General features: G+C 48.5%; 3 protein-coding genes and 1 long non-coding RNA gene across 14 annotated transcripts in view; all 4 read left to right on the forward strand.

Annotated features, from left to right (window-relative positions):
- MYO9B (myosin IXB) overlaps nt 1-2,724 on the forward strand; it is a 41,980-nt gene extending 39,256 nt beyond the window's left edge. For 7 of the 11 annotated variants that reach the window (XM_085040689.1, XM_085040696.1, XM_085040694.1 and 4 more), the window contains 5 exons: nt 94-217; nt 619-666; nt 1,141-1,280; nt 1,553-1,680; nt 1,828-2,724. In XM_085040689.1, coding sequence (XP_084896815.1) covers nt 94-217; nt 619-666; nt 1,141-1,280; nt 1,553-1,680; nt 1,828-2,264 — 877 coding nt within the window. In that variant the 3' untranslated portion in view covers nt 2,265-2,724. Of the gene's footprint in view, nt 1-93; nt 218-618; nt 667-1,140; nt 1,281-1,552; nt 1,693-1,827 lie in introns of those variants that run through there. The other 4 variants (XM_085040693.1, XM_085040697.1, XM_085040699.1 and 1 more) reach the window with 3 other exon arrangements.
- A 458-nt stretch (nt 2,725-3,182) lies between these two features.
- USE1 (unconventional SNARE in the ER 1) lies at nt 3,183-9,007 on the forward strand. Its single transcript, XM_085040236.1, has 8 exons — nt 3,183-3,343; nt 3,506-3,555; nt 4,134-4,212; nt 4,725-4,877; nt 5,078-5,096; nt 5,827-5,857; nt 6,097-6,259; nt 6,460-9,007. Exons 1-8 carry the CDS (start codon nt 3,206-3,208, stop codon nt 6,640-6,642), a joined length of 816 nt encoding a protein of 271 aa, XP_084896362.1. The 5' UTR covers nt 3,183-3,205; the 3' UTR covers nt 6,643-9,007.
- A 778-nt stretch (nt 9,008-9,785) lies between these two features.
- Nucleotides 9,786-14,053, forward strand: LOC146426260 (uncharacterized). The gene is made up of 2 exons (XR_014846200.1): nt 9,786-11,328; nt 13,641-14,053. It is a non-coding gene; the product is annotated as an uncharacterized LOC146426260 (long non-coding RNA).
- Nucleotides 14,054-14,943: 890 nt separating this feature from the next.
- INSR (insulin receptor) overlaps nt 14,944-17,243 on the forward strand; it is a 56,409-nt gene continuing 54,109 nt past the window's right edge. Inside the window, exon 1 of the mRNA XM_085040661.1 lies at nt 14,944-15,243. Within this exon, the coding sequence (XP_084896787.1) occupies nt 15,162-15,243 (82 nt within the window). The 5' untranslated portion in view covers nt 14,944-15,161. The remainder of the gene's footprint in view (nt 15,244-17,243) is intronic.

Below are 17,243 nucleotides of genomic sequence, written 5' to 3' on the forward strand. Positions count from 1 at the left end.
AACACCCCCAGCCTGCAGCATCTCATCCCAGCATGGTTGTTTCAGAGCTTCTATGGTATGAGGCAGCTCAATAAACTCTTGCTTTTCTCTCAGGTGTGTAGAGATGCTCATAAAGGAACAGATAAGGAAGTACAAGATAAAAATGGAAGAAATCAATCAGCTGGAAGCAGCAGAGAGCTTTGCTTTCCGACGGCTCTCGTTGCTTCGGCAGAGCACGGTAAGTGTTGAAATAAAGCACCAACTTCTTGGGAAGGGAGTGCTACTTACCCATTCTATTCAGTAAGTCAAAAATCAATTGGAAAAAAAATTGGCCAAAGCTGTAGGTAGGAGCTAAATGTACAGCTGCACTGAAGTTCTGATAAATGAAGGGTGGAGGGGTGGGGATCTGCTTTTGTAGTGGTCAAAATCTATTCCCATATAATTCTGTCAGTGGAACTAAGAGTCTCTGACATGGCAAAGGAGTTCCTTCACTCCAGAGATAGCTGATGTGCAAAAACATGCTGCATTCTATTAGGGCAAATATGCTTATTCTTTGTTTTTGTTGTACTGATTAATACAAACTGAACTGTGTCTGACCAGAGGCTTCATACAGTGAATTTGGTCTCCATCTCTCTCTAGCTGTGGCCTGTAAAACTTGGGTTCTCTTCCCCTTACGAGGGGAAGCTGGTATGTACAACTGCCTGGCTCCAGTGCATGGGTTTTTCTTATGGTACTGTTTCATGACTAAAATACTTACATGTCTTGTAACTCAGTTTTAAACACTCTTTTGAACAGTCAAGACTGCATGTATTGGTGTAACTTCCTCCCCAGACTGCATGCAGGGCTGCTGGCCTCTTCTGTCATCACCCAGTATTTTATAGACACTGTTTGTAACTTACGTTGGATGTCATAATATTACTCATAAGTGACTACTAAAACTAAGCTGAGCCTGACAGATCAGAAAAGGTAATAAAACCTCAGAGATCAGGTGAACAGGAAATTTTCTCTTACTTTTTGAAACATTTGTATGGATAACTAACAGCTCTTCATCAATTCCATCAGCCTCTCCTTTGACATACTCATTTGTCTTCCACCCTGAAACTTACAGACTGGTGTAGCTGCTTGTGACTGAGAAGTGTTACATGTGAATTTGTCTTGCAGAGTAAAAGCTCTCAGGTCAAAGGAAGTGACAGTGGCACCTCAGAGCTGGACTCTGTGCATGAAGAGGAGGACGTTTCTGAAGCCAATAACCGGGAGAAGGAGATTCTCATCGATCGCATACAGTCAATAAAAGAAGAAAAGTAAGTCCCCCTTTACCTGGATAGGCCATATCCTTTCCACTTGGAGGTAACACAGGTAGTAAAGCAGGATACTTTTTGTCTGAAAGGATCTAATTCTGTTCTGTAGGGCTCTGTGAGGGGGAAAAGGAAAATACAAAGCACTAGCTGAGAGAAAATACTCTAAGCATTAATATTTAATGACTACATGCTTTACCTCTGAACATGAGCTGCATAAAGTTGCTTGTGTCAGAGGCGCTGTCCTGGCTGAATACTGCAGCCTCTGTTTGATGCAGGGAGGACATCACTTACCGCTTACCTGAGCTTGACCAGCGAGGCTCCGACGAGGAAAACGTGGACTCGGAGACCTCAGCGAGCACAGAGAGCCTGCTGGAGGACAAACCAGGCCGGATGGATACCGAAGGTCAGTATTAAGGTAGTATGTGCTTTTTTTTATTCTACATCTTTCACTGCGTACAGCCAGGTGACCAAACATTATCTGGTCACAGCGGCTTGTGTCGAGTTACATTTATGCCTGCTATCAGTCTCTAAGTATCTTGTTTCTTTAAAGCAATTATTGGATTACACTGCTGTGCTCAGAGCTCCAGCGTGCCTGCCAAAGACATTTGCAAAGTGCCTTCTCTCCCGCAAACCTCTTCAAATTCTTACTCTGCACCCCTGGCTTCAAGGCGCAGATACTCCTTAACACTGTCCAAGATTAAAGTGCCCCGTCGAACTCCAGTGATGCCAACAGCAAACATAAAACTTCCTCCGGGGATATTCAAATGTACAGAATCCCAGGACAAGGTTTTGGCTGAGGAAGAGTCTCAGATGGTGCGATGGAGGGAGCAGCCAGCAAGGCGCACTGACAGCATCCACTCGGTGTACATTGCACAAGGGTCTGCACTGGCCCACGCTCAGGAACTCGTGGATGAATATGAACCCACAGCAAAACTCAAACGCAGGTTCTCGGACCCTTACTCTCACATTCCTTGTGTGGAGAAGTGAAATTCTTCAGCTCTCTGGACTATTCTTGAAGTTGACCACAGCTTTGCCTTTAACCCTTTGAAGGCTGTGAACTTCTTCACGGTCTTTTAAGTGGCTGCGGGTAAGGCAGCCTGGAAATGTACAGTACTGTAAGGGTTAAGCAAGGTTGTTTAAAGCAAATACTCTCCACTTTAAATTAAAACTTTGCAAAGAAAGTAAAACTTAATGTTGAGTCAAATCCATGGGTTGAGTGTACAGGAAACAAGTCCCCCATTCCGCTGCCGTGCCTTTTCCATTTGCCTTACAATGGACTCTCATGGGACCAACAGCAAGTTTAGGTCAATGTGTGTTGCCTTAATTTTTTTGTATGATTTTATGACAATTTTCTCTATGGTTTACAGGACTGTTAATGTGGTAATAGCCTTAACTGAGACCAACATGTATAAAAACGTTTATTAAAACATTGCACTTTTAAAAAATACATGTGGCAGTTTATCAGTGTCTGTCTAACAAGCGATTTATTCCCAAGGAAGCCTTTACTCTGGGTACTGTTTTTATGATAAAGGACGGGGGAAATGAAGGCACTAGCGAGGCTGGGGTGTCACGGGGGAGGATTTTGGTGCTCTTGGAGCAAAGGACGGGGGAAGTGAAAGCCCCGGCGAGGCTGTGGTGTCACGGGGGAGGGTTTTGATGCTCTTGGCGCACAGCCGGAGCTCCCACAGCTGAGGGCGAGCTGCGATCCACAGCGGCCCTGCCTCGGCCCCTCACGGCGCTGCGCCAGCTTGGAGTGAGGGAACAGCTCAGCTCGGCCTCAGCGCTGCCCCAGCGGCTCCGAGCCGCAGCCGCCTCTGTGCCCCTGCGCCTCGGGCGGCTTTGGGGTGGTTTAGGATAGTTTTTCGCTTTTTTTAAATAACCCGGGGAGCGCACAGCGCTTCCCGCCCCGCCCCGCGCCCCGCCCCAAGATGGCGCGCGGCGCTGAGGCGAGTTCCGGTGCCGCCATGGCCGCGACGCGGCTGGAGCTGAATCTGATGCGGCTGCTGAGCCGGTGCGAGGCGCTGGCGGCGGAGCGGCGCGACCCCGAGGAGTGGCGGCTGGAGAAGGTGAGGTGAGGCCGCCGGGCTACTCCCTCTCCTCTGTCCCCCAGCACCGCGTCAGGCCCTCAGTCACAGAGTGGGGAGCGCCGTGGTGTTAAGCCCCTAGCCTTTGCCGGACCGGGTGTTGCTCCTTAATGCTGTCGCTTAAAGGCTTGTTTTTGTCCTCAGTATGTGGCTGCTCTGGAGGACATGCTCCGGGAGCTGAAGAAGCAGTCCAGGTGAGCACTCGGCCCCTGGGTGGCTGTTGTGGGTTTGTGCTCCAGGGGAAACACCTTCAGGCTGTGCCAGGGGAGATTCAGGCTGGATCCCAGGAAAAATTCATTCACTCAAAGAGTGGTAAAGCACTGGAACAGACTGCCCAGGGAACTGGTGGAGTCACCATCCCTGGAAGTGTTCAAAAACAGAGCAGATGTGGCACTTTGCAATATGGTCTAGTGGGAATGGGGGGATTCAGTCGAAGATTGGGCTTCGTGACCTTGGATGTTTTTTCCAACCTTGGATGTTTTTTCCAACATTAATGACTCTGTGATTCGATTATCTCCTACCTGTAAGTCAGTCATAGCCCACAAACACCACAGCAGTGTACATGCTCCCTGTGGAAATAACCTGTGCCCCGAGCAATAGCTGCCTTGCAAAAGGTGATTTGCAGAGGGTTGCAAGTGTGTTCCCAATCTGAGGCTATTTCTGCTTCTTTGAAGAACCCAAGTGAGTTTTTTAAAATTTTATTTGGAAAGTAGAACAGTAGAAAATGCTGGTAACTTCTGGTTTTCATATTATTATCTTTCAATTCCAATAGCAAGCCAGCTCCCGAACTGCTGAATGAATACTCTCGCAAAGTGGACTTCCTAAAGGGACTCCTAGAAGCTGAAAAATTGGTAAGATCTACTAGTTCAGCTTGAGGAGACTTCAGCGTCCTGTGCTCATGTTCACCATATTGCTTGGTTCCTATGTTTACTTTTATGCATTTTAAAATAACAGTTGTTAGAATCTTACTAGACAGTTCTTGTAAAAGCCTGTGTCAGTATATTGGATTCATATTGTATAGAAATCTGAAGGAGGTGTTGTATGAAATCTGAAACTTCTTTTCAAAATCAAAGTACACATTGCTTACATCTTTCTCACTCCTTTGCTGTGACATGCAGGGCCAGGTACTGTCCCTCAGGCCTGACACCTCTCTTGGATAGTCCCAAGTGCACCTGGAGAGCTGTGAAATGCCACTAAGCTTGGTTTTAGTTAGTGGGGTGCAGTCAGTGCTGCTGTTCTCTCTGACTTCACTGTTGGAAAGCAGCTGTGGGATTGCACCCTCATCCTTGCTGGTCACACGTCAGGTGTCTCACACTGCAGAATGTGATATCCATGAATTTTCATTGCTTCTCCCCACTCCCAGTCTTCCTCAACAGAAAAGGCTCTGGCAAACCAGTTCCTGGCCCCTGGCCGCACCCCTACGACAGCCAAGGAGAGAACCCCAGCCACCAAAACCGTACACCTGCAGACCAAGGCGCGGTGCACAGGCCAGATGAGGAGTGAGCTGCTTGGCACAGTATGTTCAGTGCTGCTTTGCTGATACTTTACAGATTGTCTTGGTTGTGTTCAGCTGCCATGGGTGGCTGTGTCTGAGAAGTGTCCCAGGCTGGGTGGGGAATTACCTTTTTATCTCTAAATCCTGGGCAAAGGTGCTCTGCCAGGCCTTTGTCACTGACCCTTTGTAATCTGCTGTTTTGGTTCTCTTTCTCCTCCCAGGATCCTCTGGCTACTGATGGTAAGTTTGATCTGTTGTGTCCTCTACCTTTAGTCAACCTAGCCTACCTTTAGTCCCCTTATAGAGAGGGGAAAGGGAAGGTCAGGTGTTCAAGATTTCCCAAAATGTGCTTTTAATTTAGTGCCTCACTTCCTTTCAAGACAGCAGATTTTAAAAACAAACTAAACCAAAAACCCTGACAGATGAAAGCAGAGGTGTTGTTATCAATGGTAGCAGGGACTTGCAGGAACCTCTTTTTGTAGCATTGGTGCAGAAACAGACATTCTAATTACAGAATTAGCAGGGACAATTTATTGTTGCTCCTGTTCCCTTCTGCTGTGAGCAAATCATGTGATTCTGGGTGCTTTGAGTAGGTGTTGTTCAGTTCCTCTGGAATACGCAACCATGTTATTCACGTAGGGAACTGGGAGGAATTAATTTGAGGTTTCCATGGCTACTGTTAGAGCGGCTGGAGCTGGGCCAATCTAACGTGTCCTGAAAGAACACCAAGACACATGGGCTGAAACCCTGCCCTGAGGGATATGATTCAGCTGGGGTTTTTCCCCTCTTTTGATGTTGGGTGTCCTCTTTTCCCTGCAGAAAGCAGGTAAGCATTTGACACCCGTGTTCTTTGGGGTAGAAGCTAAGTAGCATTTGGATATCCAAAAAGCCCTTACAGGAGACTTGTTTTTTCAGCCTATGATTGCATGGGAGTTTATAACGTGCTAAACACATTTTTTTTTTTTGTCAGATTCTGAGGAGTTGAACATAAGGAAGCGAAAGTAAGTAAAAATTTCTCATTCCTGTGCTCAGTGTTTTGGGAACTGTTTTCCCAATGACCTTTAAATCCCAGATATGCTTTAAATTCTGTGAAGTGTCTGCTGGTAAAAACCAAAATGTAGTGTCTTCAGCTGACTTAACAGGCCTTGTCGTCTTGTAGAGTCACGAAGTCTGAGGAAAACTTGTGAGATTGCCCCACAGGGAAGTATGAATCCCTTTTTTTCCCCTTATGCTCTTGCAGAGGCCTCGCATCAGATGAGAAGCAGTCGGCAGTGGAGCTGGATGCTGTGCTGCAGCACCACCAGGACATGCAGGAAAAGCTGGCTGAGGAGATGCTCAGCTTGGCTCGAAGCCTCAAAAACAACACTCTGGCTGCCCAGAACGTGATCAAACAGGACAACCAGGTAGTGCATGCTGAGCTGCAACCCCTCAGTTTTGCAACCCAGTGCTGATATGTGAAATCCTGTAGCTCAATTCCAGGTGGGATTGGAGTGGGGAGACTGGGGGCAACACCTGTCTGCTATTGTTCACAACTGAACCTTCTCTCTGTTGGAGGAAACTGGCAGCTGTGAGCCTGACACTGTTTGCTCTCTTTGCTCCACAGACACTGTCACACTCCCTCAGGATGGCAGACCAGAACTTTGAGAAGCTCAAGGATGAATCTGATCGCCTAGAGCAGCACGCCAAGAAATCAGTCAACTGGCTGCTGTGGATAATGCTAATTGTAGTTTGTTTTATATTCATCAGCATGATTCTCTTCATCAGGATTTTCCCCAAACTGAAATGATTTTATTTAGTTTTATTCAAAACTGTCTGCAGGGCAGTGAGAAACCCAGCTGGTGTGAGAACTCTTCCAGTCAGTGTTGAGGGCCTACCCTTGCAATGTCTTCTTGTGCAGGCAGTGGAGGGATTCATGAGGAAGGCTTTCCACACTCAGATACTTGTTTACTTGGTGTCTATTGTTGCCTGTTGAGGAGAGAGCTGAGGTAATTATAAGAATTTACACAGAGCTGCTAACAAGTTCTCTAGTGGATAAATACATTTATTTTTAATGTGGTTGTGACAAATGTTACAACTCCTAAAAGGTGTTTAGTCAATGGAAATTTAAATAACAGTTGAAGTCATACACTCTTTCCTGTCTTCACAGCTTTTCTGTACTGACCTAGGAGCTTGCTGCCAACAGGATATTTAATTTCAGTTCTGTACATAAACAGCTGCAGGTGTAGGAAGAGAATTCTGCTGTTCAGGTGCTTGCCTGGCTCAGACTCAGAGTCAGATTCAGAGTATCAACAGGTAAAACTCTTCTCAGGTTCACCTTCTTCCCAGATGGGTATTTGGGACTTTGGACTTTACCATCTTCTCCAGTTTAGACTTATTATAGGACTGGAGTTGCTTTCTGTGCAGTGTTTGTTTTTCTTTTGTATGTGCAAATGTTCTCACTTCTCATTGTTGTTGATGCCGTTGCGTGAAGGAAACACCGTGACCCTGCAACCTTAGAACTGTACACACAGTTCTGCAGGTGGCACAGACCTCACCTGTGCAAACATGTTTGCACTGTAAGATGAGGGCAAAGGAAGGTGGTGTCTTCAAGATGGAAATAATAGTTAACAAATATTCAGCCTTTCCTTTTGAGACAAATTGTTCCTGTTAAATGTTGTCTTAAGAGTTCACTAAAACAGAAAAAAATAAACTAATATTTTTAAAATGCTGCTGCTAGAAAAACTTGGAGACTGCAGTAAAGCAGGGTTTGTGTGACAGCCTAAGAGTCTTTGTAGGTGTTTGTGGTAAGCTGAAAGCAAAGCCTTCTGCATCCCTGCTGGTGTTTGTGGAGTTGTACTCTGGAAGGTGTTGGTGTTCAGGTGTGTGGGGCAGCAGGTGACCCTGGCTGTGCTTTGGTTCAGAACCACCTGCTGGGTGTGCCAGGCTTGGCTGCTGATCCCAGCAGCCAGGGGTCAGGGCAAAGTGGGGGAAAAACTGTTTGTTACAATGTGGCTCTTAGGAAAATCCAGGTTTGCTTTGAGCACATCCCAAAAGCACCAGGCTCTGTGTTGGAGCTGTACTCTGTTCTGTACAAATCCATCTCTCTTAATGAAGACAGTTAACATTTTTTACACAAAGTATTTCTGCTCATTTAACAGGATGTTTGCAATTTAGTATGCCACTCACTTATGGATTATTAAATTAATAATTATATTACGGGATACAACTTTTCATTCCAGCTTCTTGGATATCTGTGATATGCTCCTTCTGTTCAAACTTGTAACTTGCCTTGAACTTTAGAGAAATTTATAGTTGTAGCAATCAATTTATAGACATTTCTACTTTTCCCAGTTGTTTTTCTTCAACTGTATCTAATGTTTGACATTTCACCATGCTTCATTAGTCAATGCTGTGTCACCAAATTATTTTTCAATTCTAATTGTTTACTACTTTCCCCGCAGGCATTTCAGTGCTGAGCTCTTCTCTTAAAGGCTGAATGTGGTGCTGGAATGGTTTTTGTGTGTGAGATTTTGGGATCCAACGTTAATGCTTCATCTTCCATAACATTTTCCTCTTTATTAATTGAAATAAATTTTTTTTCCTAGCTTGCAAAAGATTTGGTGCATCACTGCAGACAAGTTTAAAACTGAATTTTGCTATCAGCAAAATGGGTTGCCTGTAACCTTTTGGCACTTATAAATTAGGAAATTTTCAATTGGAAAGACATGAAAGGGAACTGCTAGTAATAGCTTGTCTCCAAGAAAACATCCAGCCCTCCAAGTCATAACAATTGATTTACAAAGAAGTCTGCATGGAGTGAAGTTCAGACACCACTTAACTTTTGACCATTAACATTTCATGGGTGTTTGTTATTTTGAATGAACAGCCAGGATTGAACCCTGTAACACCTTTTGTTATCTCCAGTGGCAGTTGAGCACTGAGCCTCTGCTTCCTGGGGATTCTTTCCCAGGTGGAGGAATGTTCCCTTCTTCCCCCAACCCACCAGATCCACTGCCTCAGCAGCCAGCAACCCCTGCACACAAAAGCTGGGTGGTTGTTTTTGCTTTTCTCGAGTTCATTTAGCAGTTGGAGTCATTCAACACCACTTTGAAGACGAGAGCCGGTGCTATTTAGAATAAACAATGACTCAGGGCTTTGTGACATTTCCCAGATGAATGACAGTTTTTATTTTTGACTAACCTGTGGGGGGTGGTGGATGCTCTGCTGCTCCAGCCCTCAGCTCCATTTTGTGGCACAGGGCTCTGATGTGCAGGTCTCCACAGAATAATGTTATGTATAGAAATCACTTTCTGTGAGAGTTGCTTAACTTTCCCAAAAGCTTGGGAAATCCAGATGGAGAGATGTTTATCAGGCACAGGGTTGGGCCTTGCTTGGCTTCTTGGCAGACTACCTACTTTGAGACAGCAAGGAAAATTAAACCAAAAATCTTTTGGAGTTTTGGGTCATGTCAGGCCAGTGGATGCACCGATTCAGAGTCTGGCAGCGGCAGAGACTCTGGGTCAGTCTGAGTTTTTCTGGCAAACATCCTTGGTGGCAGAGACTCTGTGTGTTATAAGGCTCAGTGTTAAGCATTGTCCTCAGTCACAGGCAGATGGGATGTTCTGGAAGGATTGTTTACAGGCTGTGGGTGAGGGTGCAGCAATGGCAGGAGCAGAGTGCTGGATATGGTGGCTCCTGTGCCTGGGCAGTCCCAGGTTTTGGTCATGTGTTGCCTTGGGCTCTCTTTACACTTTGTGCATCAGACTTGAGAGGCTTTGTGCAGCATCCCCAAACTGGCAGCTATTCTGCCAAAAGGGAATATCCTGTAAGGAGTGAAAAGGAGGGAGTGGGGAGAGAAGAGTTCTACTCCCCTGTGTGACACCAAACAAGTCACCTCCCTTGTCTGCTGTAAACCTGCCATGAAACCTCAGAATCTTACTGATTTATAGTTGCAATTTAGTTTCTTTTATTAAATAAATTCTTCCCTGTGAGGGTGGGGAGGTCCTGGCACAGGGTGCCCAGAGCAGCTGTGCTGCCCCTGGATCCCTGGAGGTGTCCAAGGCCAGGTTGGACAGGGCTTGGAGCAGCCTGGGATGGTGGAAGGTGTCCCTGCCCATGGCAGGGGGTGGCACTGGATGGGCTTTAGGGTCCTTCCAACCCAAACCATTTGGGATTGTATGAATCATAAAAGCTGTACTGACAATGCTACAGCAGCTTGGAGCACATACTCAAATGTGGTCTGCAGCAGAATTCCCAATATAATTCCTGAGTCCCAGGGCCTGGCATGGGGCTGGCTGGGAGCTCCTGTCCTGAGCTGCCCCACTGCTGAGAATAGTGTGCACTGGCTGTGTCCCACTGAACGAGAGTGACATTAAACCCCAACGATGCTAAATCAATACCACCTGTCACATGATGCCACCGTGACATTTCTGGCATGAGCGCTCCCTCTAATAGGAGCTGGAAGTGGGAAGCAGCAGCAGTTAGTGAATAATGGATCAGATACGCCTGATTTGTAACATTTACAGAGAGAGGGCGTGTCTCCCAGCGACAGAACAAACCGGTTATCAAACGGGAACTGGGAGTTCTGGCTCGTCCCAAACGCAGCCCCTGAGCAGCGCGGAGCACAGAGCCAGGGTTTGTGAACTCCTGGTGCTGCCCAGAGTGCCAGCGCTCCCCCCAAATTAGGCTCTGCATCAACAAAAACAGGCATTAGTGTCAGGAAATAACCAGAGAAGGAGGGGCTGGCAGTGAGATGTGGACCAGAACTGGTGTAGCCGGTGGCTGGGCTGGAACCAGGCATGCCCATGCTGGGGGCAGGGATGTGGCTGTGGCTGTGGCCACTGCCCTGCCCGTGGTGGCTGATGGAGAACAGGGTGCCTGGCAGCAGCTGTGCAAAACACACCTGGGGCTGGCTGAGGTGAATGGCAGAAGCTGTAGGGAAGGATGGAGGATGAGGAGGCTCAGGGGGCTGAAGGTTCACCACAGCTGTCCGGCTGTCTCACATCTGGGCCCTGCTCGCCAGACCCAGGTTGGGAGTGCTGACAGTACTTTGGTTCTTTCAAGTTGAAAACTTTTGTGCTTTGACCCAAAAATATTCTGACAAGGAATTGAGAGTGAGTAGAATATTGCAGTTGCCTTTATGGTGTTCAAACATCAAACTGCAGAAACCCAGAAACTGGACAAAAAAGGGCTAAAACAAGGTAGTGCTGCAGTTGGCCATGGAATTTGCTGAGCTGGAATTTGCATCCTTCATCTCCAGGGTCTTTGACCTGCATGTAGCAGAGAGATGCCCTCTGCCATTTTCACCCTGACAAAAATTTGTATTTGCTCATTTAACAATAGAATTCTCCAGAAGGATCTGACAGTGTTTCCTGTTTCAACAGTAAAAAGTCAAGACTTGTGTCCTTAGCACATAAAGTGACCGGATCTCCATCCTCTGAGCCTTCTCACTGAGAAAAATCACTTATCGGATTTGGTGTGGACGGAAGGAAGGGTAAGAAAGGAACTCTGTCAATCTATGACGTGAAATATTTTATATTAAGAGATTTGGCAAATGGTTCTGTGTGACTCTAAACAGGATGAGATAATTTTCCAAGGTCAGCTCTCCCGTACTCTCAGCTTTAGGTTTAGTCACTGAGAAGTCAATCCCGTAAACCTTCACAGCAACATCCTGCCAGTGATGCAGAGACTTGGGTGTTGTCAGCTTCAACAGCAGCTCTGCTGCTTCTTCAAAGGACAGAAGGCTGGATAAGGTGCAAATTGCCTGGTGAGAAATGAGTGAGCAGGAAAATGTGCCTGGCAAATCAATAAAAACAGAGCAACCCGAGCCATGGGCTGACTCTTCACTCAGGCAGTTGCAACCTGCTGTTAAGAGAAGGCCACCCTGAGCTGGTGGAGCAGAAAGTGAGAATTCTGACCTCAGCTCCAGGCTGCTGTGGGCTTTGACTCATGAGCTGGTTTTCAAGCAGTTTAGTTCTTAAAACAGAATTGGTACCGATGAACCTTCTTGGTGAGTCAACTGCTCGAAAGCTCCTTTTGGGCACAAAGTTTGTGTTCCTTGACTACTCCCAGGCTGGTTAATTAGCAAGGAACTTTAATTTGTATGGCTAAAGACGCACAGCCTAAATCCCACCCACGTGTGTTTGGTTCCAGTGTATAGAGAGAAAGATATATTTAGTTTTCAAGGTGTGAAGTTTCAGCAAGCTCCGTGTGTTGGTGGTTGGGAGCTGAGCGGTGTTCTCTCTCCACATGCACTTATGTCAGTACAGGGATGTCACTGCTGCAACATTCAAGCTACTTTACAAAGTCATTTTCCTTCCCTGTTTGTGCAAAGGTGGTTCCTGCAGGTGGTCCTGGATGGGCTTCCAAGGACTTCAGTTCCAAGCAGCATTGATCTGAAAGAGGCATCTGTTGGGAAGTTGACACACTTAGGTTGGTTTGATGTGGAAGCATCTGTAGGACAGAGCAGTAGGACTTTGGAGAGGAGCCTGGAGTGACAGTACAAGGGGGAATGGCTTCCCATTGACACCAGGCAGGGTTAGATGGGATATTGGGAAGGGATTCCTCCCTATGAGAGTGGTGAGGGTGCCCAGAGCACCTGTGGCTGCCCCTGGATCCCTGAAAGTGTCCAAGGCCAGGTTGGACAGGGTTTGGAGCAACCTGGAATGGTGGAAGGTGTCCCTGCCCATGGCAGGGGAGGTGAAACTGAAAGAGCTTTAAAGTAACTTTCAACCCAAATAATTCCATGGTTTAAGTAAGGAATGGACCTAACCAAAATAAATAAGTATTTGTAGGGTCAAACAGAAGGATACACTCTATTGCAAGTCTCTCTGTCCTTATTTTCTTAGAAGGATTCAAATCTGAACCCCCATGGGTTGTAATTGTCAGAATTCATAGCAGACACTTATCCCTGCTTATTTCCAAGTTATGTTAACAAAGCCATAAAACATCTGTAGAGGAGAGAAAGAAATGTGAGTGTTACCAATATTTAATATATCAAACTATTGATTTTTAGTAGCTTCTTGAATCAAGAATTAGAGAAGAGCCTGCATTGCAGCTATTAGAAAAAAAAAAAAAAAAGAGTAAGCAGGTGTTGGCTTAGTTTCTTAGCGCCCACATTGCTCCTGTTGGTTTATCTGATTGCAAACCAAGTGCACTGTAGCGTGATGAATATGTAGCAGTGAATGTATGGGAAAGATGCTGGAAAGGTTGCACCCTGATGTTCTTAATCAGTAATTAGAAACTAAAAATAGTATTTTAAGGGAAGATAATAAATCTGTAGCCTTTAATCCTCGTGTGCCAATGTGTAAGCTGATATCATTATTACATGAAAGGCAATGAGAACATAAGTGAGTAAGCAAGAGCAGGTTGCTGTTGCAGTCACAGTAGAAATTCCACATGGCCTGAGCTGTCCAGGTGATGTTTGGCTCTGTCTGTTTTATGCAAAGTCTACAGTCATAAAGCAGGTTAATTTACAAGCAGAGAATGCATACTTTTGTTGTTTATTTCCATTCCTTAGCTGCCCATACTTCCTGAAGTATTCCAGAATGAGTGAGGTTCTAGGCCTCTCTGCACTTGTTAGCTCCAGGCAGCTGCATGGATTTGGGAATAAAGGACAGAAATGGGGAAAATGCCTTCCCATGACGGTGGTTCTGACGCACCAGTGGGCTGAATCAACAGCTCCTGTGCTGTGCAGACACACATCTGCTGTGCTGATGACAGAGAAAGCATCCCCACTTAAGCAGAGCCTTTCATCTCAGCATTTAAATGGTCTACAAATACCAAGATGTAGTTATTGTTGCACAGGTACCATCCCAGCTAATCCTGCTTACGCTGGTCGAATCAGGCCGCCAGCATTACCCTGTCCAGCAGGGAAACCTCAACCAACGTCAGGGAGTGAATCACACCAGCAGAGTCATGATTTCACTGACCAGTCCTCCTCTCATTCACACTGTGTTGTGTCTCTGGGAAAACTGCAGCACTTCTTTACATGGAAAAGCAACACAAAGTATTTTACAGAGGGTAAACTCACAGTGAAACTCAGTGTCCAGACAAAGGAACTGTGGCACAATCAGCTGCTGGTCACCGCTGGCCTGGCCAGGGGCCTTTAGTGTCATACAGAAGTGAGAGATCTGTTGTAAGCTAAAGATGGTGGGGGAAAGATTTTAAAGAATGTCTATTTGCCAAGCATTTTTTAATTAAAAAAAGGCTTTATTCCAGCAGTTTATAACTCATTTGTCTCGCAGAGATGGCTGAAAGCAAGAGCCAGATAAAATTACTGGAAGTTGCCAGGAAACGTACTGTCATGGCTTAGCGCGAGTGCAGAGCAGAGATGATTAAAAAAGGCACCAAATGGTGAATCCCACTGGAAAAAGAACCAGAAATTTGCAATAGCTCTTTGGGCTCTGTGATACTGAAAGCAGTGCCAGTGGGTAGGCAGCACCTTCACCCCAAGCGCTGTGTAGCTCTGGGGCAATTCTTCCTTTCTGTGAGGAGGAGGGATATGGGCACAGCCAGGGCAGCAGCCCCGCTCTCAGCCTGGGCTGTCAGCGAGATGGAATCATGGAATGCTTTGAGGTGGAAGGGGCCCTTGGAGATCCTCTCATTCCATCCCCCTGCCATGGGCAGGAGCATTTCCCACTATCCCAGGTTGTTCCAAGCCCTGTCCAGCCCGGACTTGGACACTTCCAGGGATCCAGGGGCAGCCACAGCTGCTCTGGGCACCCTGTGCCAGGGCCTCCCCATGCTCACAGTAAAAATCTTTTTCCTAATCTCTAACCTAACCCTTCTCTCTTTCCATCTCAACCCACAGCGAGATGAGGCTGCTCAAATCCTACGTTTTACTCTCTGAACGCTACCGCGGCCGCAGCGGCTCTTCGGGCAGCACCAGCAGGGCTCACAGGCGACCCGGGTGGGTGGGTGGATGGACAGATGGATGGGTGACGGATAGATGGAGCGGATGGATGGAGGATGGGTAGATGGATGGATGATGGGTGGCTGAATGCCGCCGCTGCCGCTGCCGCTGCTCCTCCCCCGGCCCGTCCCGTCCCGTGCCCGCGCTCCGCGCCGCCTCTTGCGGCCGCCCCGCTCGGCTCCCAGCTGACGGGGGCAGCCCCTTGTTTACTGGCCGGGGCGCCGCCGCCAGCCCGGCCTGCGCTGGAAGGGGCCGCCGGGCCGGGGCCGACACCGCGGGCAGGGAGGGGCCCGGCGCTATAAAGGGGCTCCGCGGGGGCTCCCACCGGCGATGCTCGGCCGGGCCCGGCCCCCGCGCCCGCCCCGCGGGCTCTGATTCGCGCCGGGCGGCGGCGGCCGCGGCAGCGGCGCGGGATGGGACCGAGAGCGGCAGCGGCGGCGGCGCTGGCCGTGGCCGTGGTGCTGGGAGCCTGGTGCGGCCGCGGCCGCGGCGAGAGTGAGTCGGGGCCCGGCCGGGAGGGTCGGGGGCGGTGGCGGCGGCGGTGGCGGCGCGGGCCTGGCCCCGCCGTGCCCTTTGTACCTGCGCGGGGCCCGCGGGCAGCGCGGCCGCGGCCCGGAGCGCTCCCGGGTCACCTTCACCCCCGGCCCGGGGCCGGCGGGGAGGGCCCGGCGGCGGCCGAGATTGGAGCGGGGACGGCCCCGGGGAGGGCAGCGGCTGCCCCGGCGCTCTCGGCGGCGCGTCCCGGCCCGCGGGGCCCCGTGCGGGCGGCGCTGGGCCGGGGGTCAGCGGGGGCCGCGCCCGGAGCAGGCAAGGGGAAGGGCACGGGCCGCTCTCCGGTCCCCTGCCCCGGGGCTTTCCAGGGACTCTTCCCGGGTCCCTTCCCCGATTCCTTCCCGGCTCCCCTGCCCGCTCCTCACCCCGGGCCCTCCCAGGCAGGGTCTTTTCCTCGGTCCTCTCCCCGCTCCCTTTCTCGCACCCCTCTCCGGCCCCTTCCCTGGGTCCCCTCCCCGGATCTACTCCCTTGTTCCTTCCCCGATTCTTTTCCTTGTCCCTTTCCCAGGTCCCTTTCCCAGTCCCTTTCCCACGTCCCTTCTCGTGTCCCTTTCCAGCCCCTTTCCCAGGTCCCTTTCCCGGGTCCCTTCCTGGCTGCCCTCCCCGGTCCCTTCCCGAGTCCTTTGCCCAGTTCCTTCTCGGGTCCCTTCCCCGGTCCCCTCCCTAGCCCTCTGCCCCCGCCGCTCCTCGGCTGCCTCAGAACCGGCTCCGGTTTCAGGAGGGTTTAGTGTGGCCAGACGCGGAGGTTTTGTCTTTAACCACTTTTAGGTAGTGTGCCAAATCCACAGGTATTAAGATGGGAGAGCTCCGAGGGGAGGCTCTGTGTGTACACAGGGGCTTGTAAAATACAAGACAGGGGTATAAAGATGTTGTGTTGGAGGTCACAAGCTTGTTAAACCCACGACTGGCTCGAGGTTAAGCCTTACGAGCTGTTTTGATGGGTTACGTTAAATAAACTTGCTCAGGAAATCCTTTTAATGAGAGGTTCTTTAATACTGGGTGATTTTTGCAAATTTTTTTAACAAAAGGAAAATATTTATATAAAGACAGCTAACTGGATCTGTGGATCATGTCTCCCATAGACAATCTGCCTGTTGGCTTTCCCATTGGAAAAGGCGAGAGCTAGAGAATCAGTTCAAGACAAAACAGTGATGGACATTATTGGGATATGAATGGGGTTCAGGGAATAAAGCAGGATGTACCTGTAAGACAACCTATTTTTCCAGCAATAGAGCAACTCACGTATTTCCAAAATAACCCAGTTTCTTCCCTCATACATGTTTTTACGTTTGAAACCTTAAAAGAGGCTGGTGACACTGTGTTACCTTGGGAGGGTCAGTCCCAGCTGCTGTGGGCAAACCTGCCCACTCCCAGCAGAGATGGAAAAGGCAGTTGACATATAGCACTAATAATAAATAAATACGTGTGCAACTGGAGTCCAGCAGTTCCCAATTTGAAAACACTATTATTACTGCCACAGCGAAGCCTGTGATTTGGTTATTTATTTAAATCATATTTGCTTTTTGGGGTTCAAGCATGTTTATGCTCTAAACTCCCTAATCTTTGCTGTGTTACAGTGTGGTAGGAAAATGTGCTGTTGAGTTCATGGATGGAGGAACAGGGGCAGAAACCAGCAAAGCAAAGCCCGGGCTGGAACATTTCCATATCATTTTTACGGCGCAAGTACTTAATGAAGTATTTTACAGACAATTCGGACCACCAAGCCCCTGATTTGAAAGGTTTTCAGCTGCTGTGGTGTTTGATTCTATTTTCTGGGCGCTTGATTCTGTTTTCTGGGAATGGTGAGGTCACGGAGCACCACGGTGGGGATGGAAAACAAGGCGAGGGCCGACACCGGGCTGGCTGGGGGGAAATGCACGTACAGGAGTTGCATAAGCAAACAAGTTGTTCCCTGAGCAACGGCTCTGATGAAGGCAGCTTTC

The sequence above is a fragment of the Lichenostomus cassidix genome, chromosome 28, assembly GCF_008360975.1.
Source record: "Lichenostomus cassidix isolate B80296 chromosome 28, HeHo_3.0, whole genome shotgun sequence".
In the NCBI taxonomy this organism is placed as follows: domain Eukaryota; kingdom Metazoa; phylum Chordata; class Aves; order Passeriformes; family Meliphagidae; genus Lichenostomus; species Lichenostomus cassidix.